Source organism: Rhinoraja longicauda, chromosome 3 (genome assembly GCF_053455715.1).
Source record: "Rhinoraja longicauda isolate Sanriku21f chromosome 3, sRhiLon1.1, whole genome shotgun sequence".
Classification (NCBI taxonomy): Eukaryota; Metazoa; Chordata; class Chondrichthyes; order Rajiformes; family Arhynchobatidae; genus Rhinoraja; species Rhinoraja longicauda.
The window spans coordinates 25927337-25951194 of NC_135955.1; the positions used below are offsets into that span (position 1 = coordinate 25927337).

At 39.8% G+C, this 23858-nt stretch overlaps 1 protein-coding gene across 4 annotated transcripts in view; it reads right to left on the reverse strand.

The window, feature by feature from the left end:
• Positions 1-23858, reverse strand: part of kiaa1958 (KIAA1958 ortholog) — a 106281-nt gene that overhangs the window by 58865 nt on the left and 23558 nt on the right. For all 4 annotated transcript variants that reach the window (XM_078395016.1, XM_078395014.1, XM_078395013.1 and 1 more), the window contains exon 2: positions 18020-19194. In XM_078395016.1, the coding sequence (XP_078251142.1) occupies positions 18020-19160 (1141 nt within the window). In that variant the 5' untranslated portion in view covers positions 19161-19194. The remainder of the gene's footprint in view (positions 1-18019; positions 19195-23858) is intronic.

Sequence of the window (23858 nt, forward strand, 5' to 3'; positions counted from 1 at the left end):
TCTTGAGAATACCAAGAAAAAACGATGACACAAGTGTCAGGCAGCAGTCGACTTCAACAAGATAGATTCCTACTTCCTCCCCTTAATATTTAACAGCCTTGCTCCCTCCAGATACCTTATCGTCAACATCCTAGGAGGAAGTGAGGCACGGGGTAGTGGAAACTACTTATTACAGGCTTAAATGAACTAGCCAACAAGTACTACGTTAAAAAACAACAGCTGAATGCAAAATGTTCTAAAAATGATTGCTTATTTTCTCTCCCCAAAGCGTTTGAACCAACGAACAAGGCACAAGGCTTGAATCTGATGGAGTATTCATTCTGGTTGCTGTCAGAGTGTTTCAACAACAACAACAAATAATCTTCGTGACTAGTGGTATCATGCACTATCCGCACTTGACGGTCAGTTTGCATTATCTGTAAGATGCACTTTAGTGACTCGCCCTGGCTTTTTCGGAGTTACCGAAGCCCAGGACACTTTTCCTATCTACCAGGCTGAAGACAGAAACACCAGCTTGTACAAACACACCCACAAGTTTATCTGAATTTCACATAATTCTGTCTCAGAAATGAGTCACCATTCTTTCCTTGTCAATGGGTCTGGATGCTGGAATTCCAGACTCAACACCTTTTATACACTGGAACTGTTCAGACAATTAGGATGAGCAATAATTGCCAAGTTTGCCAGTAATGCTCACATAATGAATAATAAAGCAGTGGTACCGAGTTCCAGCTAGTGTGCCCCCTGGAAAAACTCTAAATAGTCCACTGGACTGCAGCCTTCTACCCTTGGGCAACAAGTCCACCACGGGGAATAAAATGGATACAAAATTTATGAAATGATAGTTCGTGGGATACGCCATTTGACTCTTATTGGTTTATAATCCAAAAATGTTCCTCATTTCCTTTGGGACAGCATCCTTTTAAAAAAAGCCCTTTAAAATATATATTCCAGGATTTATTTTCTCTATTCACGGCTCCCTTCAGGAATCAATTTCACACACCAGGAGCAGGGAAACCATCAAAAGGTCTGTGCCTTAAAACAAAAAGGGAAGGAGATTGGGAGGAACAAAAGACTAAACAACCAATTTCATACTTCAAAACATGGATTGAGGCATCACATATTTGCAACATACTTCACTAAGAATAGCTGTGAGTCGGCTGATGAATTGGAGACCCAAGAATCACCCGAATACTGAAAAGCAATAACAAATGTGTTAATCCAGCACTTTGTGGTGTTTGTTTGTAAACCAGCATCTGCAGTTCTTTGTTTCTAAATAATAAAGGCATTGGGCATAGTTGATATACCTTGACAAGGTATATAAGCAACTTATTGCCTCCGACTTCCATGTTGCCTGGGCCCATCCAGAGTTATAAGTGGTTTCTAAATGATCCACTTTTGCAGCTGGAATCTGTGCTCTGCATCCGAAGCAGGTATTGGATCAAGCGCATTTACAACATGATGCATTACGCTCTGACACTGCATGCAGTTGTCCCCTCCAGTGCATTCCCTCACCATTTCCTCCAGTAGCATGAAAAGGATGGTCTCCACCACAATAACTAGCCTCTTGGAGTTACAGAAAATTAAAATCTTCCCAGTGTTACTCCAAAGGGTCTGTTTCGCAGATTCTGCATTCACTCAAGGGCAACCAAGAGGAATAATTAATTTCACCAGACATACATCAGGAAGAACTGCTCATGACTAACTAATCAACATGCAAATCCTTCACAGAACATCTCGGTTTAACTATAATCTGTTCACATAAATTTTTTAAGTAAATGGAGATCAAAGGAACCCAATTTATCCAGTTTTTCTGGACAGCAAATAAGTCTGCTAGAGGCAGCTTACATTTTCATACATCCTTAATGCTGCATTGCTGCTAGGTTGACCTTTCTCAACATCCCCTGGGAATTTTGAATCTTGCATATGGGGCATTTTTCATAAGTTTCCTTCTTTACCTTATAATGTGTGGAATTTTTATCTTCAGGCTGGTGAACAATCTTGTTAAAACAAGAGTCCATGAGATGCTTAATGCTGTGATTATATTGTGTTTCATAGCTGAAACTATGCAATTTTTGTTCTGGATCACTTAGTATTTTGCAGTTATCTATCCATCTTATTCTGAAAGCATCACTATCTCAATTATATAATTCCAACTACTGAAAAACATTAAATTTTACAACCTCTACACTTCAATACAGTAGCTGTAAGTAATGCAAGCAGTGACTTAAAAATGTTCAGAAGTAATGGAATTCTTACAATCTAAATAAATGAATTAAAATATAAAAGAAAAGTAAAGATAAAATGTTACAGCAACACTGGAGAAAATAAAATTCTTAAAGACAAAGAATCATTCTAATGTTTTCTAATTCATTCCATAATATTTAGTTCATACCACACACCAGAGAATAGACATAAGGATATTCAAAAAAGATAATAAGCATATTTATGATCGAGCATGACAAGCTTCAAATCAGCAGACCCGATCTGTGATGATGCAATTTAAGCAAAAGCTTTTCATCAAAAAACAAAATGGTACAATTGAATCTGAACACTTTTTTTCAGAATTGGTATTATATGGAAAATAAACAATTTAGGTTAAGCATCTCAACTCCCCTTGCGACTTAAAAGACTGGAGGGTGGGTCTCGAGGACTTCGATGTCACTGATTTATTTTATTAAGCCACTGATTCTCTACTTTGCATCTACCATATGCAATGCATTCTTAAATCTAATCTACAACCTGTCAGGGTACTGAAATTACTCCTATAAATGTTTATGCAGTGCTGATTACAACAATAAATCACAAAAGGAACCTGTCATTATATTCATGCCCCAAACACATACCATAATTATCACAGGGTGCAGAACACATACGGAAAAAAAAATCACACTGTATTTTGTATTGAAGGCGAAACATCAAGACGTTGATCAGATCATAGTGCAAACAACATTAACCTGTGGATTGTGGTTGTATGCTAAACAAACTCCAGTCACTGCCACAATAATTGCTCGTAAACATTTGAATTAACTACCTAATGAATTACATCTTCTGGCCCATTACCAGCACTGGTGCTCGAGGCATAGCTATGTTTCTCCAAGGAAGTTCTGGCCTCCATTACTGGTATGAGCCTAATCCAGCAGTAGCATTTTCCATCAAGCTACTGAGGTTGTGGGTGATTTCCATTTCAATAGATTCTTCATGGCATTAGATGGGTACGGGCACTTCTACCAGCTCGCAGGCTAGAATGTCTACTCAGAGTCTACACCAAGCGCTGGATCCCATTCTAATGAATGAGAGGAAGCAGTTTAAGGCAGGCTAAAAAGCAAGTACAACCTTTTCCAAAAGGCTGCCATTAAGCAGTTTACATTTATTTTACATATCCATCCCTCCGGTTACATTTCACTCCACTTCTCTATTATCTGACACCCTTTTGTCTCCTTTTCATCTTTGTCCATCCATCTGCCTATTACCCCCCCCCCCCCCTCCCCCTGCCCCCATCACCTGTATCCACATATCCAGATTCGCCAATTGAGATTCTGACACATCAATCAAGATAGTAATATAAGTGACAGAATTCCTCCAGACATTACATAAGCATGAAAAATATTATCTGGAATTATATTCTCATCTTGAACTGATTCTAGTCGACCTGCCCAATCTTTTTTCCAGAGTGGTCAATTCAATATCCGGCACAGTGGCACAACGGTGGAGATGCTGCCTTACAGTGCTAGAGACCCGGGGTCAATCCTGACTATGGGTGCTATCTGTACATAGTTTGTACGTTCTCCCTGTCACTCCAGGAGCTCCGGTTTTCTCCCACGTTCGAAAGACGTGCAGGTTCGTAGGTTAATTGACTTTTGTAATTTGTCCCTAGTGTATAGGATAGAATTCTGACAAACTCAGCACAAACTCAGTGGGCCAAAGGGCTGGTTTCCACACATCTCTGAACTAAAATGATATTAACAAACATTGGCTAAATGCACAACACAGTTTATGTGGCCTGGTATGTTGTCTACTCTGTTTGTCTGCTCCTTAAACAATTACTCACACAAGCATCCAGATGGTGTTAAACATGAGACAAACTGTGACTTTACTGCTTAAACAAATCCAGTTTAAAACCCTAAATTCTACTCACAGCTGCATAAATAGAAATTGCCACCAGGTGTTATGCTTCTAATGTAGGGATTCTAATATTAAAAGCCAAGTGACAACTGATTGCTGATCCGAACGAAAAAAGAGGCTCATTGTCTCAAAGTGGGAGTGGATATAAGGAGATGGAAGGTTGAAATAAGACAAAGAGCACGAGTCACTCACATATAACACAAAGAGACTAGGGTAAAAAAGAAGTATGGACAAGGAAGATAGACACATAGACAGGAACCGGTGGCAGGATACTGAAAGGAAAAGCAGATCATTTCGGTGAGTATTGAGAACTGACAGAAGCAACCTTAAAAGAAGATTAATTGATAGCCCATTCAGCCAAGAACAATTTCATACATTGAGGAAAGATAAATGAACTCTCTGGTTAGGTGTTTTATGGAACTTTGAGTTTGATTTCTGCTCTTTATTCCATTGGTGTCATAATAAAAGTGTACACTTTCTCAATGCACGAAGAGCTGTAGGAGTTCTATGTTAGTCTGGCTCAGTGTACTAGGTAGCAAGGCTAGTTAATGAAAGACAAGTCATGGAAGTGAAGATGCAAGGTTCGCAATGCTATAGGCTCGTTAGAGTTTAATTTATTTTAGAGATACTGCATGGAAACGGGCCCTTCGGCCCATCCAGTCCTCTCTAACCCTGATCATCTGCTCACAGCAGTTCTATGTTATCTCACTTCCTCACCCACTCCCTGCACACTCAGGACAATTTACAGAGGCCAATTAACCTACAAACCTAAGATAGACACAAAATGCTGGAGTAACTCAGCGGATCAGGCAGCATCTATGGAGAAAAGAAATAGGTGGCATTTCGGGTTGAGCCCCTTCTTCAGACTGTCTGAATTCCAGCATTTTGTGTCTATCTTCAGTGTAAACCAGCATCTGCAATTCCTCCCGACACAACCAAACCCGCACATCTTTGGTATGTGGGAGGAAACTGGGGCACCCAGAGATGCCTCCACTTTATAGGTCGAAAGGTGGTGAAAATTACAGGAACTAAAAAAAGGCTAAATGGAATTTTTATTTATTTGGACTTGTACTGAAATTGAATATTTTTTCGGGGATTTTCTGGGGAGGGTAACAGCCGTGATGCTACATTCCAAAGTATTTTTCAGGTAGGGCTTTGCACAATCTAATTGAAGATTAAAAAGATAAAAATAATGAATTAGAAAGATGAAAAATAACTCACGACCAACATGGAACTAAAATAAAATGATCAAGGTCGACTTATATAACAGGTCACAATGCAAATACAGTTATATATCATAACAAATGTCTTTGTTTCCATCATAGTACCCCAAACGACATATATTCCAAATAGATCCTCCATGCACTTTGCATGTATAAAAATTCATACCAAAACCCCAAGAAATCTGAGTCTGTATTTGTGAACAATATTAATGAGTTCTAAAATCAAAGAAAGGATAAAGAGGTCATGTGAAGTCAGAAACAGCACGAGCCATACTTGCAAAGCAAACACCTGCGGATATAAGATAATTCAACCACAAGAAAGAAATAGAAAATACTTCTGTAAAAGCCTGTGGCCCAATTGCGTTTTTTTATACGAGTGCACTGTATGGAACAAACCACATGATAAGATGGTGACGATAACATGGTAGTCATAGATGACGAGAAGATGGCCAGTATAGGGAACTAAATATACCAAGTTTCGCACTCTACGGGAAAGAGTGGGTAAATGATAGATACACCATAGCGGATAAAAGCATTAAGCTCCAGTTTATAATAGATTAAGTAATAGCTAAAACGATGCCAAATGGATTGAAGGTTATAAGGAATAGGAGTAGAATTAGGACATTCGGCCCATCAAGTCTACTCCGCCATTCAATCATGGCTGATCTATCTCTCCCTCCTAACCCCACTCATTTCAATGTAAGCAAATCCAGTCACTAAATAGGATAACCTGACTAATACAGTGGTCGCCCAAAGAGACATGGAGTTTCATTTACAAAAACACATTATCTTGTCGTCTAGTTAGCTCTGTTTTTTGTTCCTCTTTTCTCATGTGGAATATGACCATTACTTTGTTTTTCCCTGAATACTGCATGTCCTCACCATTTTTAAGACACTTACAATTATTGCCATCCTTCCTTCACAGTTACTTGTGCTTGCAGGTCACTGAACTTATTCAGCACACTTTATGTTGACATAACTGTATTTTAAACCTGCTTTTGATTTTCTTGCGGTCCTTTCTTATTTGCTACTACTTAATGTGGTAACAGTCTTCTGACATCCGATCCAACGCAGTCATGTTTTATGTGCCTTATTCTGCTTTTATCACAGATTAACATTGGTGCCTATCCTTTAGTTAAATAACTTTAAATCTTTCTCAACCATGATGACCATTGTATGGTTTGCTAAAGTTCTCAGAGATGCAAATCTACCCCTCTCAACTGATCTGACCTGTATGTAATGCCCAGCCCACCAATGTAGTTATTTCTTAACTGCCCTTTGAAATGGTTTAGCAAGCCATAAAATTCAAAACATATATGGATAGACAGTAAATGCCAGTTTTGCCAGAAGACTTGACTTTAAAAAAAGTAATGAAGGTCATGGATTAGACAGTAACCCAAAGTTAAATTCCACACTCCATCTGCTCACAAATGCAATTTCCTTCTATTAATTCACAAACATAAAAGAACCACATGAAATATATTTTTTCTGTTTACGGTAACAAACTCTGGTCGTTTACCAGGAACTCAATTATGGTTTTCAAAAATTTATATAAAGCAAATTTATACAAATCTGGAATTCTTTCTAACAACAAATAAAATGCTGGAGGAACTCAATAGGTCAGGCAGCATCGGATAGACCAAAGATGGACACAAAATGCTGGAGTAACTCAGCGGGCCAGGCAGCATCTCTGGAGGGCAGGAATGGGTGACGTTTCAGGTCGAGATTGAAGAAGGGTCTCAACCTGAAACATCACCCATTCCTTCTCTCCAGAGATGCTGCCGGTCCAGCTGAGTTACTCCAGCATTTTGTGTCCATCTTTGGTTTAAACCAGCATCTGCAGTTCCTTCCTACACACAGCATCGGATAGACAATGTTTGGGGTTGGGACCCTTCACATTCTATACAACAAGTTATATACTAAGTTTATAAAGTGGATTGAACCACTTATACAAAGTCAATTGGATTGGTATGGTATGACTGAATATATTTAAAAAATAACTCTGCACCCCTTGAGTCTGAATTATATCCACATCCAATTTTTTTTTTAAAAGAGCTTTATTTACTTCAGTCAGACCAGCTGTCCTTGTTGCTAATTCACATTTTTGTGGCAATTTGCTCGTTTTTTCACTCCCAAACTGATGTCACAGTCACAGTTTTGAATTTAAGTTTTATACTTAAATTCTAACCATTTACTCTCTGGAGACACAACATTTCATTCACTGTGTATTTGTATTTGACGTTTCCAAGTCCTAGTTATAGTCCCCGGCCAATTCATTATCACCCTTCCCAACCCTTCCGAATTTGGCGGAAAGTTTCCGCTTTCTTATTTCATTTCTGCCATTCCGATTTCGCCTCACATTTTTTCCGCAAAACAGTCGATAATTGCAATTTGTCAATTCGACCATTAGAGGTCGCTAGGGGTTCCGCAAGAAATCCCCCGCGCCTTGGAAGTCTCCCCGAAAATGTGGCACCTAGGCTGGGCAAGGCAGCTAATCACACAGGTTGTGTGAGTGGGCGGATACATGATACATGGCAGATGCAGTTTAATGTAGATAAGTGTGAGGTTATTCACTTTGGAAGTAAGAATAGAAAGGCAGATTATTATCTGAATGGTGTCAAGTTAGGAAGAGGGGATGTTCAACGAGATCTGGGTGTCCTAGTGCATCAGTCACTGAAAGGAAGCATGCAGGTACAGCAGGCAGTGAAGAAAGCCAATGGAATGTTGGCCTTCGTAACAAGAGGAGTTGAGTATAGGAGCAAAGAGGTCCTTCTACAGTTGTACCGGGCCCTGGTGAGACCGCACCTGGAGTACTGTGTGCAGTTTTGGTCTCCAAATTTGAGGAAGTATATTCTTGCTATTGAGGGCGTGCAGCGTAGGTTCACTAGGTTGATTCCCGGAATGGCGGGACTGTCGTATGTTGAAAGGCTGGAGCAATTAGGCTTGTATACACTGGAATTTAGAAGGATGAGGGGGGATCTTATTGAAACATATAAGATAATTAGGGGATTGGACACATTAGAGGCAGGAAACATGTTCCCAATGTTGGGGGAGTCCAGAACAAGGGGCCACAGTTTAAGAATAAGGGGTAGGCCATTTAGAACGGAGATGAGGAAGAACTTTTTCAGTCAGAGAGTGGTGAAGGTGTGGAATTCTCTGCCTCAGAAGGCAGTGGAGGCCAGTTCGTTGGATGCTTTCAAGAGAGAGCTGGATAGAGCTCTTAAGGATAGCGGAGTGAGGGGTATGGGGAGAAGGCAGGAACGGGGTACTGATTGAGAGTGATCAGCCATGATCGCATTGAATGGCGGTGCTGGCTCGAAGGGCTGAATGGCCTACTCCTGCACCTATTGTCTATTGTCTATCTCTACCTCATCGGGACTTCCACGGCCAATTTGTCAATTCGGCCGCTAGGGGTTCCGCGAGAAATCCCCCCGCCCTGGAAGTCTCCCTGAAAATGTGGCACCCAGGCTGGGCAAGGCAGCCAATCTCGACCTCATCGGGACTTCCATGACCGATCAGTGGGTTTAATTTGAAACCTGCGGCCGGGGCTCTGGAACTCGAGCCTAGCTGGAGCCAGCACATCTATCCCCATAGCCGTCTTCCGTAGCCGGCTGGATAAACCAGCAAAGCTCTGGAACCAAGAGTGCCAGAAAATCAGTGGTGGAACTGTAATGACTAAATATTAAATTTAAGTAGAAGATTATACAACTATATTAATTAATTAAGACGGGGTTAAAATATAAAACACAGCAGAAAAGCCAATTACCACCTTTTTGGGCTGATTACCAATTAATGTGCAAATTTACTTCAACAAGTTCTTCTTTATGCTTAGTCGAGTCGCATATATCAACTCTTTCTTCATAACTTAGTCATACATTTTACGACCATTGTTCTTTTATTCAATACCAAGAGAATTGGGATGTGTAAGGAAATAGAAAAATAGAAAAAACAAAACAAAACAATTTTTTCTTTGTGTTGCAAAAAACATCTCTGTTCAATAACCTTTCTATAAATAGCAGAATATACTCATGATAGGCCTGACATTGTACATGTAGTCCAAGAACTACAGACGGTTGGAAATAATAATCGTTTTTCACACATGAATGTAGCGCAACGCGTATGCGCATTTGGCGTGCATAAAGCTGAAAAGTTGCATCACGAGCCTTATTCTGAATTTTATTGTAAAATTCTGAATTTTGGACATTAAAATTATGAATTTGTAAAATAAAATGTTGGGAGGTCTGCATTATTCATTAGTATGATTAATTCCAAAACTTACTGTCCCATAGAATGTCACCAAAATTCATGATACTACAGAGGAAATGATTTTTAATTTTACTGACGCTGATGAATTATATTAGCTGTATGCAGCCAACAGTAGTGGGAACCATTGGGTACTGGTCACATCAAATAATTCCATTCTTGATTGACGTGTGATAGTTCTGGTAAAGGTTTTTGTGTTTAGTTGAGTTTTGGAGACTCAATCATATTTAAAACACTTTTTTTTAATGTAAGTTGCTAATGTAAGTTGCTATTAAGTTTTGATCTGAATTTCTTCCATTCATCAATTAAAATGTGTACTGGTAACTCAGGTTTTAATACCATTTTGTCAAATTTCAATTATTCACATTCCAGTTCTTTACAAGAAAATAGAACATATACTGCTGGAACAGCCAAGGGAATAACCTTCACTGCAGAGCATTGTGTTTGAGTTGCACATCATGTAGGTTTGGAAAGCTAAGGTTTTACTGTTTAAAAATAAAATCTCAATCTTGCCTTTAGTTAAATCATTTTTCCTTCTTTGATTAACACTTCTTTGTGCCGTCAGAAAGTTCACCGGACTAGTGGCCACAAATAACAACTCCACATTCACCAAGATTTCAGAAATCCTTACACCCAAGGAAATTGGATAAATAGTAAAAGATACTACTGCAATATAGTGTAGGTACCAAAGTTAAAAAAGGCTAGATCCCCTTCTTGTTCAATAAAATTATTAGCTTGCTCCTGAGCGATAGATCATAATTTCAGCATGTTTTACAAAGTTAATTATCATAACCAGAGCTTTACTTTTCCTCCATTTTTAGAATAGGTAGAATGTGCCCTCCATTCATTCAAAACCTCAACCTCTACTGCTCAGGACTGGAGCCTACACAATTATGTACTGGTTTAATGTCATCTCTCCTTCTCACAGTTTAAAGGATAAAATTCAGATTTTACTGGTAATACAAGTACAATAATAAACATGCCATTTGATTCTTATGCAAATTGTACCCTGAAAATATTCATATTCAAATATGGCTGATTGTGCAGAGTGGATTCCCTTACCTGCACTAACATTCCCCATGGCCTCAAACTTACCTGGTCCAGATCTGAAGACTGATCTTGCTGGTAATGATCATCCTGAGTCAAGTGGTGAAGTATGGTGTAAAGCATGGGCATCATGAGATGGAATTAGGACATGGACCAGAACAAGGACTGGAAGTCTCTTATGGATGCCTATGCCCACAGTTTTGCCATCTGTCGGAGCTTATCAATGTACCTGACATTACAAAACATCTTAATTTTAAAAATAATTAATATTAAAAAAATTGAAAATCCCTCTAGATCACTTAAAAACAAATCATTTTAAATAACTAGCATAAAGTTAATTTAAAATAAACATGTTACTTTATCAGTTATTTTTTGTCAACCGTTGCTTTTACTGCATTACCTTTAATCGACCCTTGTACATATTTTTGCTTTTCCAATCAAGACATACAATTATTTAGCTAAGCAGTTATGCATCCAAAATGATCTTCTGTGATGGTGAAAGTGTTGAGCTGAATTAAGAATGTCACACAAAAGGAATATCCCATCAGCAGCTCATATTGCCTTGCATGCAATTTTGCCTGCAATATATTGGCACATTAAATATAGCAACATTGCACATTTAAGATCCATCAACAGTGAAAGTCAACAAAATACAATGGGAATGTTTCCTGCTACTCACTCCCTCCGATCATCAATGATGTTCTCGGGTAAGTCTTATTTATCACTGAGTATTCTTGTAACTTAGTCGAACATTCAATACTGGTTCGGGGCAATCATCAGAAAGGGCACACACTCAATCACTACCCAATGATCACATATGATACACCCTTCCTACGCACAGATTACTGAATAAAGAACATAACTATCAGTTCTGGCTAATTCTTTATTCCATCATACAGAGGCCCTTGTTGCCCACAAGCAAATTTCTGCACAGTCAGCGCAGAGCAGGAGTTAACAAAAACTTGGGAACCTTTTTCACAGCAGATTGCAATTTGTTTATTCTGCCATGATTATCAGAAGTACAAAAAAGGCCCCATCCCACAGAACAAATGAATTGCTTATATTGTTCTGCACCCGAGGTATGTGCAGTGTATTTAATTCAGCTCATTCATTTCAGTAACTGAGTAGCTCAGTGCTTCTGTCTGAGTGCCCTCACTTTGTTCCTAGTTATTACACTATTGAAAGCGGACCACTGTTGTACTATACTAACACATGAGACCATTATAAACAATCATAACTGAGTAGTGAAAATGCAGTTCTTATGCCTTTAAAAAGATTTTAAAGAAGACGCAAGATCACGTGTCTAGAGAACAGCTAATATATATTGATAATTACTTCAAATTTGGCAGGGATAAAATTCGTTAACAGAGATCAAATTGTTTAAATATAATGCCATTTATAAAGCATTTAATTGTTATCCCCCAGTGCAAAAAAACATCCATGCCTGTCTGCAGAAAATCTAGCAGAAGATTCAGGCGCAAGTAAATAAGATTTCTGCCACAGTAGTTCCAGGCAAAAAAGAGAGTCCAACTCTCTTATCCTTAAGATTCAATAGCAATGTCATTACCAAGTCTCTTACAATCAACATCCTGCATGTGAACTTTGGACCATTAATGTGGCTTCAAGAGCAGATCTGAGACTGAGAATCTTCAATAACCCATTCATGTCTGATACTCCAAAACCTTCAGATCATTTACAAGGCACATGTCAGTTGCATAATGGAATAGACTTGTTGACTTGGGTGAGTGCAGCTCCAACACTCCTATCTTGATATTTTTCAGGACACAGAAGCCTGGTTAATTGGAAATACATCCACATGTGAACCAGTCTGAAGAAGGATCTCGACCCGAAACGTCACCCATTCCTTCTCTCCCGAGATGCTGCCTGACCTGCTGAGTTACTCCAGCATTTTGTGAATAAATACCTTAGATTTGTACCAGCATCTGCAGTTATTTTCTTATACCACATGTGAACCAGTCATCAGTCTCTCCACCAATGATGCGCAATGACTACAGCGTTTTTCATTTGCAGAATGTACTGCAATTACTCACTCGGGCTGCTCCAAAGGCTTCTCCAAAACCTTTAATAAGTACAATGACCTGCAAACTTCCTTCAAATCACAAATCATTCTGATTTGGAAATGTAATCACAGTTCCTTCATTATCAATGGATTTAAATCCTGCATTTCCCTGCCCAACAGCAGTGTGGTAATACCTTTGCTTGAAGGGCAGAAGGAGTTCAAAGCATCAGACCTTCACTTGGGCAGCTCACAATCCAGCAGTATGAATATTGATTTCTCCAACTTCAAGTAGCCCATGCATCCCCTCTCTCTCCATCCCTCCCAAGTTGTATTAGCTTCAAAGTCGTCTTGTTGAGTCTCGTTGTCTGTAATTCATTTTCGTCTGCCCACAGCTAATAATGGCCTGTTTCTTTTATCATCGTTACTTTTTTTACATATCTTTCATTCATATGTTCTATATCTCTTTATATCACCGTCTATATCTCTCGTTTCCCTTTTCCCTGACTTTCAGCCTGAAGAAGGGTCTCAACCCGAAACATCAGCCATTCATTTTCTCCAGTTACTCCACAGTAATTACTCCAGCTTTTTGTGTCTATCTTGGGGTTAAATAAATTATTATTAGATGCGGGAGTAAGCCCCAACACATAAATATATGGGTTCCTAAATGCCTTCCACAGACAGTAAAAATAGTCACTGACAAAATAATAACATTTGAAGAACGACATTAATAGCCATACTTCATTAGGTTGTTCATTTGCTGCAAAGTGCTCCGAAATATTCCAGAAGGACATGAAAGGTGCCATAAGAAAGCAAATGTGTATTTTAAATTCAAATCCCATTGATTTTTAAGCAGGAATGGAAGTACAGGGGAGGGAAGCTTCAAAAGGTCATCTATCATCAGGCAGGACCCATACTTCCTTGATCAAAAAGGCACATAAGGATGATGTGTAGGAAGGAACTGCAGATGCTGGTTATGCCAAAGATAGACACAAAATGTTGAAGTAACTCAGCTGGTCAGGCAGCATCTCTGGAGAAAAGGAATAGATGACATTTCGGGTCAGAACCCTTTTTCAGACCTCTCCCAGGTATAGGAGATTTAAGGGTATGGTGTCAGAGGAGATACCTGGCAAACATTTCTTAAATGGAAGTTTACAGAAAGTGAAGCATGGGAGGCAAATCTGAACAATAATCAAGTATTGAAGTGCAGACATGAAAAAGATATGCACGAGTATTCCAAAAGTGAATTACTAATGGATTTAGTTTAGTTTATTATCATGTGTACTGAGGTACTGTGAAAACTTTTTTTTTGTGTGCAGGGTAGCATAATAACAGGAAGTGTCTTTGCTTCCACTTCCACCCCCCCCCCCCCCCATTTAAAAAGGGAGTCAAAAATTAAGCTCAGTTTTTCTTTGACCGACTCATTCAACTATCAACAAGCTTGAAGTTGTGCTTCAATGTGCAGGTGGGAGGCATGGAGTATCCATCAATTTGCAGGCTACCAAACAGATGCATTGCAGCAATGAAGAAACACTTCTAGTTTACCAAACCTAAGTACTGCAGAAAAAAACATTTTTGAATATTTTATACATGTTAATGTGGTACACACACTCCCGTTTTGAAACAGTACCAGTCTCAGCTCAAGGGCAAGCACACATACATTTTTACTTTCTATGTACAATTTTACATGTTCCTACATTTGTAGCACATGTCATAGTTAAAAATGGTGCATTTTCAGCACATCTTGTTCTCCGTATCAACATATCATTTAATAGAGAAGTCCAGCCTGTCAAGCTGCCGTGATAGCTGATTGAAAATAATATTCTACTAATCACACTGCTCTTTCCTCGTGGTCCTACAATTTGTCCTTTCTAAGTACATATCCAATTACCTTTTGAACAAGTATACATATTTCCAAGTCAGAGGGAAATCAAGCTTGCGTGTAGAACTGATGGGGCTCTTGTCATATTTATCGGGATAGATTGATTAGTCCACTGAGAATCTCAACCAAGACCAGTAAAAAATCAAATAACACTAAAGGCAACCAAATAGTTTAAAACACGATTTCTGAAAGAAAGTTTGTTAAAAAGTCCTTATAAAAATGAATTTCAATTTATCCAAGGAGAAAGTGAACAAATGGATATAGGAGCAGCACAAAACCCTCGCTAACTTGCGGCACAAGGGTGAAGATGTTGCCAAGAATGAATGCAAAAGCGAAAGCACTGCAAACAGTAGATTTCCAGTCACCTGCAATACCAGAGCACAACATGAGTTAGCTCTTTAGGAATGCAGAATGTTATGCTAAACCACCCTGGGCAATCAACACCCAAATCACACAAAAAAACTTTAGTCTTTGAGATGTTTGCATAAGTTCATAAATGACACCATTTTCATTCACTGAAATGTCACCAATAGCCCATTTGGTACTTTTAATTAGTGCAATCCTAGTCGTTAGACTAACTCTGATAGCCACAAGCTAAAACAATTGCACGAGTAGAGTCTAATGCAGGTGATGTTGCTACCATTCAGACACATCTTCAGTTGTGTACCTCAACGTCACTGGGTGTTTCGGCCTTTTATCACAAGCCACCCTCAGTCGAGGCAGGCCCACCGCAGGGTGATTAGACCTGGGTGTGTGTCTTATGGCTAGCCTCTAGATGGTCACGTGGAAGCCCAGACCATCTCTTCTTTTTTTTTCAATTGTAGTGCAAAGCCTCAGGGATTGCAACAGCCAGTCCTACTAATCAATCAATGCAGAAGAAACTTACTCAATAGCTTTAGATACAATTCACCCGTCTTGTTTTTAGTCATTATTTTGGCAAAACCACTGCAAAGCAATTCTCACCTGAATCCCCTCCCCCATCCTCTATAGATTGCAGAAAATTTTGCATTAAGACCTATTGCGTACCAAATTTGATAGCAAATAGGAGTTTAACAAACACTGTCATATACCTGTGTGACATAACACCTATTTACATATTTCGACAAACTAATGTTGACATTTGCATGGTGATAAAGCACAACAATAATTACTGTAACATTTCTGCAGAACCTGGGCTGGAATATAGCTACATTATATATTGGGTACAATATACAGAATGAAAACCACGACTGGTCTCTAAAATACAATACTGCTGGAAAAAGAGCAATATATATTAACACTGATGATCCTCTCCATTCCTTTTGTCACTTACCCACACTAACGGGTAAGTTTACGGAAGCCAATTAATCTCCAGTATTTTTGGGGTGTGGGGGAAACACATGCAGTCATAGGGAGAACGTGCAAAAGCCATAAGACAGCGCAAGGTCAGGATTGGAACAGATCTAGATGTGTGAGGCGAGAGATGCAGAAGAGTCACTTTTACTTGTGCAGGAGTCTAAACCAAAAGCCAATCACTAATCAATACGTGAAGGAAATCCTCCAGTAAAAATGTCAAAGTTGCTGACACTTAGTGGGTTGAGCTTTTATGTATTTACAAGTAGCTGCCCAGAGTGAGAAGAAAGGGCAGCGTTGTGGCACAGCTGGTAGCACTGTTGCCTCACAGCATCAGAGACCCAGGTTTGATCCCGACCTCTGGTACTGTCTGTGTGGAGTTTGCATGTTTTCCCTGTGACAGATTGGACTTCCTCTGGAAACTCTGGTTCCCTCCCACATCCCAAAGACAGTGCGGTTTTGTTGGCTAACTGGCTACTCTAAATTGCCACTAGTGTGTAGGGAGTGGATGAGGTAATGGGATAACAAAATTATTATGAACATGTGATCGGTGTGGACACGGCGGCCGAGGGGCATTTTTCCATGCTGTATTCCTAAACATCAAACCAAAGCAAAGAAAGGATACATCAGTGGAATTAATAAAATAATATACAAACAATGCTATAAACCTGATATATTCAAAAACATATTTTGGTATTATAAATAAAATCTAATAACAATCTGAGAGATGCAGGCAGAGCAATAGGATGTCAACAGTGCACACTGTGTGTTGTGCCATGTCAATGTCAAATTTACTGGAGCAAGAAAGACTCACAAAGAGAGATGGAATCTTGGCTTTCACTCTTAAAATCTCTTGGAAGCTGGTTGTTTGAGATCCAGTGTGAGAAGTAAATAACACATGTTATTACAAAGCTGATTGGCACAGAAACAGTGCTTCCTCAGCAAGACATATAAATGCTTCAAAATGGCAATAAAGATGTAAATACCACCCACATACTTTGTATTCATGCCTGGCACAGCTAAGAAGTACCCTCCTATCGCTAGAAAGAGCAAAACATCTGCCAGCTACAAAAATGTGAAGCATTAGCCAAAGCTAGAACCATCAATCAATTCATATAATTGCATTGAACAGCACCCTAAAGTCACTTTTGCTAGTAGTCGTAAGCCACATTAGACGAGTTTGGTGAAAGTTTACCAAAACACAACTGGCCGTGTTTTGGACAGCATGAACCAAAAGTTGCCTCGTTATATAACTCTCAGCATTTGAAGAAAAAAAATGGATGTGCTGTTTCTCGAGTTACAATGATAAGCAATTATTCACAGAGATGAAAGAACTCAAGTTGAGCAGACAGGAATCTACAGTTAATCTGTAACTTACTCTGAAATGGTATTCCAAAAGCGTGAAAAATGAAATCAATGAAGCGAAATATTGTTCATAAAAATAACAATCTGTTTGGTGATATGTGCTACACTACTTGGAGACTCAGAACTTTTTAAGCACAGGCATTCAATTTTATTGCCCAACGCAATACCGATTTGTAAAACTGGGAAAAAAGCAAAATTCGTTTTTTTTTAATGAAATTGGACTTCAGAGCAATCCTGTTTGGTTTTAATACATCAAAATAGTTTATTTTCCTGCAATCTAAACAAGTGGTCTAATAAAGTAAATTTCCAGACTGTCAGGAATGGAGCCAAACATCCCACGTTCTTTTTAGAATAAGGTTTTAAGGTTCTACAGACACACAACTTTGATCCTTTCTTTTCATCCCTCATGCATTCCCATGAGCCACCCCAGAAAATTATTTTCACTATTTAAAATGTTTATAGCTTCAAATTATCATCTCATGTTTAAAAGGTATTTATCAGGTAACAAGAAGATTTTGAGTCAGTTTTGCTGTTAGAGCAAACATTACATACAAGGGAGGGATATGAAGAGGTCTTGCCTGGATTTTGGAAGAAAATCCTGTCTGCACTGCCTTTAACTAAGAAATGAATAAATTTGAATACCAGATGTTGGAAAATCTTCAAATTGAAATGACCTCTCCTATTGTATTTACAGTTCAGGGACACAAGTAGCACGACCAAAGCTTAAAACAAGCGTTGCAACAATTGAGCTTGACACATTCTTACCTGCTGATGATGATTGTGCACTGGCATCTTTCGCCAGAGACTGAAGCAAACTTGACTGCTGCTGACTGGAGCTGACTTCAGGTTCGGCACTGATGGATGGAGATAACGAAACTTCGCTGGATGCTCCGGTCTTTACCATCTGTACCCCTGTGTCTTCAGAAGCATTGTGCTCCTCTTGGCCAGGAAGCTGGAGAACTGACAATGGGATATTGATTTGCTGGTTTCCTCCTGAAGTGCTGACTGGCATTTGAAGAACTAACTGCTGCCCAATACCTTGACTGTCATTCAGCTTCTTCTGTGAGGTTGTGCAACTCTTTACAGACTTGGGACCCATTGTCCTTGTGATGCTTGTTGGAATAATAGAAATAGCTTTAGAGTCAGTCCTTTCAGGCATATGACTAGCAGGAAGGAGGGCTGAAGATTTGGTAGGCCCCAAAAAGGAAGCAGGACCAGATTTTGGCTTGGATCTCACCGTAACAGGTGAACTCTCATTGTCTAGAGTTATTTCTGCATTTGTCACAATGTAATAGTCTTCAGGACCCTCTTGCTTAATCTTTTTAACAATAACTTCATTATTGTTTTCATGAACAAGGTGATTTGGAGAGTCCAGTGCAAGAGAAGGCCCTACTTCACGCCTCTTCAGTATATTCTTTTGTAGCCGAGATTCATAGTCACTGTCTTCATCGGTTGCTGAAGACTCGCATGCCATGTGAAATAAATCACCATCATCATACTCTTCCACATTTTCATCAACCTCCGAATGTTCACTATATGAAAAGTCACAGGAATTTCTATTCCTGGGACACTCGACCTTTCCTTTTGAGTACCTATTAAGGTATTTCTCTGACGGGCTTTGTTGGGCCTCCGATGACATTGCAATAATGCTGGGGCTATCCGAGTTAAAGCTTCTATTGTCCTGAAAGCACACTCGGTCCTGGGAGCCTGTCCTGCAGGTCACAGCCAGCGGCCAGTGATAGGCATGGCCAGCACCACAACCCCACATTGCAGTAAGGTTTCCATGGGCCCCTTCAGTCAACAAGTGCTTCAGGTTTGGAATGAGATTGCAAATTGTTCCATGACTGTGAGCCCAGCTAACCAGTTTGGACAAGTTTTCTGAAGACGTGTGAAGACAGTCCTCCATCTTGTTGGGCTCTCAATCTTCAGTAGTCAGTGTTCTGGAAGAGGAAAGGGGAAAGAAAAATATCAGACTGGGCTGCTGTGTTAAAGTTCATTTCTTAAAACAGGCAACAATACATTTTCGCGGCATTTTTATACGGGATTTGCGGCAAAAATGTTTAACACAACATTTCCTTCAAATCAGTAACAAATTGTATCGACACAATATACTTGTCACCCTACAGTCATAAAATATTCCACACAATAAGTCATTAGTCGAAAGTAAGGATCCTTATCATACCACAGAAGGTCTTGTTTACACACTCCCACAAGTAGTCAACAGTTAACCACATCCTAATTTCAGCGAGAGCAATGTCCATCATCTTTCCCAGGCATTCTTCCCAGGCATAACAGGATATACTATCAGAGCCTGGCATACAAGCTTTAGGAATCACATAGTTGCATTCTGCCTGGTGCAATATTGCAAACATCAGCTATTCAGGACCCAAAGTTCAGACTGATCCTGTTTATTCATTCTACCATTTTATTATTTGTGGTTTCCAAGGATTGTAAGTTTCAGTTATCAGACACATCCTTATGAGAAATTATCATTCCTCCACTTTCAACAATATAGAAGCCACAAAAGCATACAAACAGGTTTGCAGACAATGGTCAAGCATCCCATCATGCAAAGTTAATAGCCATTAGTTCTTTCAGCTGCAGTCACAACTTCACGACTCAAAATGTATACTAATAAGCTGTAGCAAACTAGGCTTCAAGAGCCATTGTTAAAATATAAACAGATTAGTAATTTAACCATCACAGGTCAATTTTGAGTTAATTATCTCAGAACCAGATAGATGTAGACTAACACCAAACATGGACAAGAAATCACACCATTTGTACCTACATATACATTTGTGATCCTCAGAAATGTATTCCATTACACAATGGGATTTAATTCTCTTTAATTAAGATAGCTTAGTTCAATCATTCAAAGCTGTACTCACTTAAGACTGTAGCCCTGTCCATTCAGTCAGGAAGCAGCACTGAAACGCTATTTTTGATCAGGGAATTATATTTCAAGCTGAATAAATTCACAATTCCCATCTGTAAACTGGTCATTCCAAGAGATAAATTCTGTTCAGTACTGTACTTTTTGTTGAGGTTTGGTTGAAGATGCTACCAGTGTTCTGCTGACCACTGTTCAACCATCCTTCACAATTTTGGAGTTTGATCTTTTGGAAACAGTCCTAAATCACCATCCCTTCAAAGCAGCAAAAAGGGGAATGTTCAAAACAAATCAGTTCCACCAGCAGTGAACTAACATAAAAGGTGCATTCAAGGCAAGTACTTTACCATTGGCACATGTCACTGAATGATTAACTCTTGAAGTACTCAGTGGACACAGTTCTGCTTCAAGACCAAAAAGTGGAATAAAACCTTGAAATTTTCCAACAGCAGTAGTAGTGGTAGCACTATAACCCAGCAGATTACAATGGTTTAAAATGGCTAATGATCACCACCACTGATTAAAGGGCAACTAGGTTTGAGCAATCAATGCTGGATTAGAGAGTGATGCCCACATTAAATGAATGGAGTCAAGACTGTTTACAGCATTTTGCTGACCTGTTCTACACATCTGTCTGAAATGATCAGATTCAAAAATAAAATGCCCATTCTCACTGCTCCCCCACCTCTATGCAACTTTGCATTCCCTTTTATACCTGGGGAAAATAGAATTCCTGCTGTAATACACATCCACCATGAATATTATGCCTTTGAGTAAATCCCTCAGAGAAGGCATTGTTTGTGAGTGGGTACATTCAGAGGCACTCCGGTGTATATAAGTCCTTTATTAGCAGATCATTGGCAGTACAGATGCTGGCTACCGTTACCTCCAGCCCTCAGGATAGTCTCTAACACCCGGCTAACGCAGTACAAAACCCGGCCTGGATTATGGACCGGATGCACAACAGTAAAACCAGACATGGATCTACATCCCCCTTCTTAAGCATAAGCCCCCAAACTAGATAAGAGTATATGAACTCTTTGAAACACGCCGCGTCGAGTTGCAGATTTGGTGACCTCTGTGATGAGCTCACTTGAGAGGCAGGCTGGTGTGTGGTATCACTAATGACAAATTGAGAAGGGACCTTCTGCGTGATTGCGATCTGACTCTAGCTAAAGCAATCAGCACCTGTCAGATTTATGAATTGACAGATGTCCATGCAAAAACTTTGAGTGCCGTGCCTCAGCCTGTTTTCCGCATTGACTCGACAGGACCGTATATCAGAAAGGAACGTCGACCGTTCAAAGTGACACAAGCCCAGCCTGGCAGGTATGGCATAAGATTTGTTAACGATTGCACTAGTTGTGGTTACTCTCATATAGCCAAACAGGAGAACTGCCCGGCTTATGGACAGATTTGTCATGGTTGCAAACGAAGAAATCATTTCTGGAAATACTGCAGAAGTTCCAATACGATTGAGACAAAACAAGCTGTACATTTGATACACCCGGAGCCCTCACACGACTTATCTGATAGTGATACTGTAAACTTTCCAGAGAGTATGCCTTCAGTGGATGGAGTTCACCTCAATACACGCTCTGTCCGGGGCCAGTTAATTAAACAAAGATCCCATGGTCACATTAAAGATAAACACTGTGCCAGTTGTTGTGAAGATAGACACAGGTGCGGCATGCAATGTCATATCTCATGCCGAGTTCAAGGCTTCGCAGAGCTGAAGAATTAAAACCATGCGACGCAACCCTCACAGCATACGGGGGGAACGAAGTGCTTCCTCGGAGTGGTGGAGCTACAGTGCCACCTCGCGGCACAATCGTACAATTTGCAATTCTACGTCGTTGATCGCACAGTCGTGCCTCTCCTTGGCATTGATGCATGTATCGACATGGGACTGGTTTCATTCGGCAAAGCTATGCATCAGCTTGCGCCAGTCCCAGACTCCACACGACGTATCCTCGCGGACTACATGGATCTGCAGGCATGGGATCTGGGCTCGCAGTTTAGTTTACCGAGTATCCTTAATCAATATCACGAGATAGTTCAGAGGAGATTTACTGTAGCCCAAAGTGGAAAATTACAGCCATAGAAGAAGATTGGATAAACTAAGGAAGATTTAACTAATATAAAATTTGGTGGCTATGGTAAATAGGAAGGACCTATTCTCCTTATTAGGTAGGTCAAAAGACAAGGGGCATGGACTTAGAGTAATTGGTAGAAAGATTAAAGAGGAGTTAGAGAAGGAACAACTTTTTTCCCCTCAAAAATGATGGGGGTCTGTGACTCACAACCGAAATGGAAAATAGAGGCAGAATTCCTTGACACATTATATTGCTTGGGTAGGTACATGAGGAGACATGGCCTGCAGGGCTACAGACTTTGGTGCTGAAGGCAGGTTTAAGTTGGATAGAACTTTTTTTTCTTCTTCACCAGCACTGGGCTGAATAGTCTCTTAACATCCAGTCTAAATGAAGGGTCCAATCGACTGTCCATTTCCCTCCACAGATACTGCCTGACCCAGAGTTCCATGATCAGTTTGATTTTACTCTAGATCCCAACATCTGTGGTCTCTTGGATTCTTAATATGTTATAATCTTCCATGATTTTAGGATTAAATGAGCAGATATATTAGTTGTTAAAATGTAGTTTTATTTTTACGAGTTTTTTAAGATTACTGATTTTGCCAACGGTACAAATTAAATGACAATGCAGAAGAGTTATGATCAACGTAAGCAGACGACTTGAATGACCATTTTTTCTGTTCCCTCAGATAAATTCTCAATCCCTTTTTCACGCGGGGAGCATGGGTTTATGCTGCAATACACATCCGTCACATCTTACATTTGCTTGCAGAAACACATTAAATGTGTATTAGTTTACTATTATTAAACAGAATGAGAATTTGGTATTTCTCAAAATAAGAGTACCACATACGTGCTACATACGCATAACTCCGAATCGGCCCCGGGCCACCAGCATCGATGGGACCGTGCCACCAAGAGCGAAGTGGAATGGGCGAGAGTAATGGGGGGACCCGGTGTGGGGGGCTGCTGCCATGTGCGGCGGCAGGCAGTAGATAGGACTGTTCGGTACTTTTGCGACTTTGTCGGCGCCAACACGTGGCGTCACCTGTGTACTGCCTCGGTTGTACATATGTGACATATGATGAAAGAATGGGTCGACTGAGCTTGCATTCACTGGAATTTAGAAGGAGAGGGGATCTTATAGGAACGTAGAAAGTTCTTAAGGGATTGGACAGGCGAGATGCAGGAAAAATGTTCCCGATGTTGGGGGAGTCCAGAACCAGGGGACACAGTTTAATAATAAGGGGCAGACCATTTAGGACTGAGGTGAGGATAAACTTTTTCACCCAGGGAATTGTGAATCTGTGGAATTCTCTGCCACAGAAGGCAGTGTTGGCCAATTCACTGGATGTTTTCAAGAGAGAGTTAGATTTAGCTCTTCGGGGTTACAGAATCAAGGGATATGAAGAAAAAGCAGGAAATCGGTACTGATTTTGGATGATCAGCCATGATCATATTGAATGGCGGTGCTGGCTCAAAGGGCCGAATGGCCTACTCCCACACCTATTTTCTCTGTTTCTATGTATGCAACACAAAGCTTTACAAATATTTGTTTCAACCATCAGTAAAATCAATTATAGTAAAACAACAATTCCCAATCCGACTATTTAGA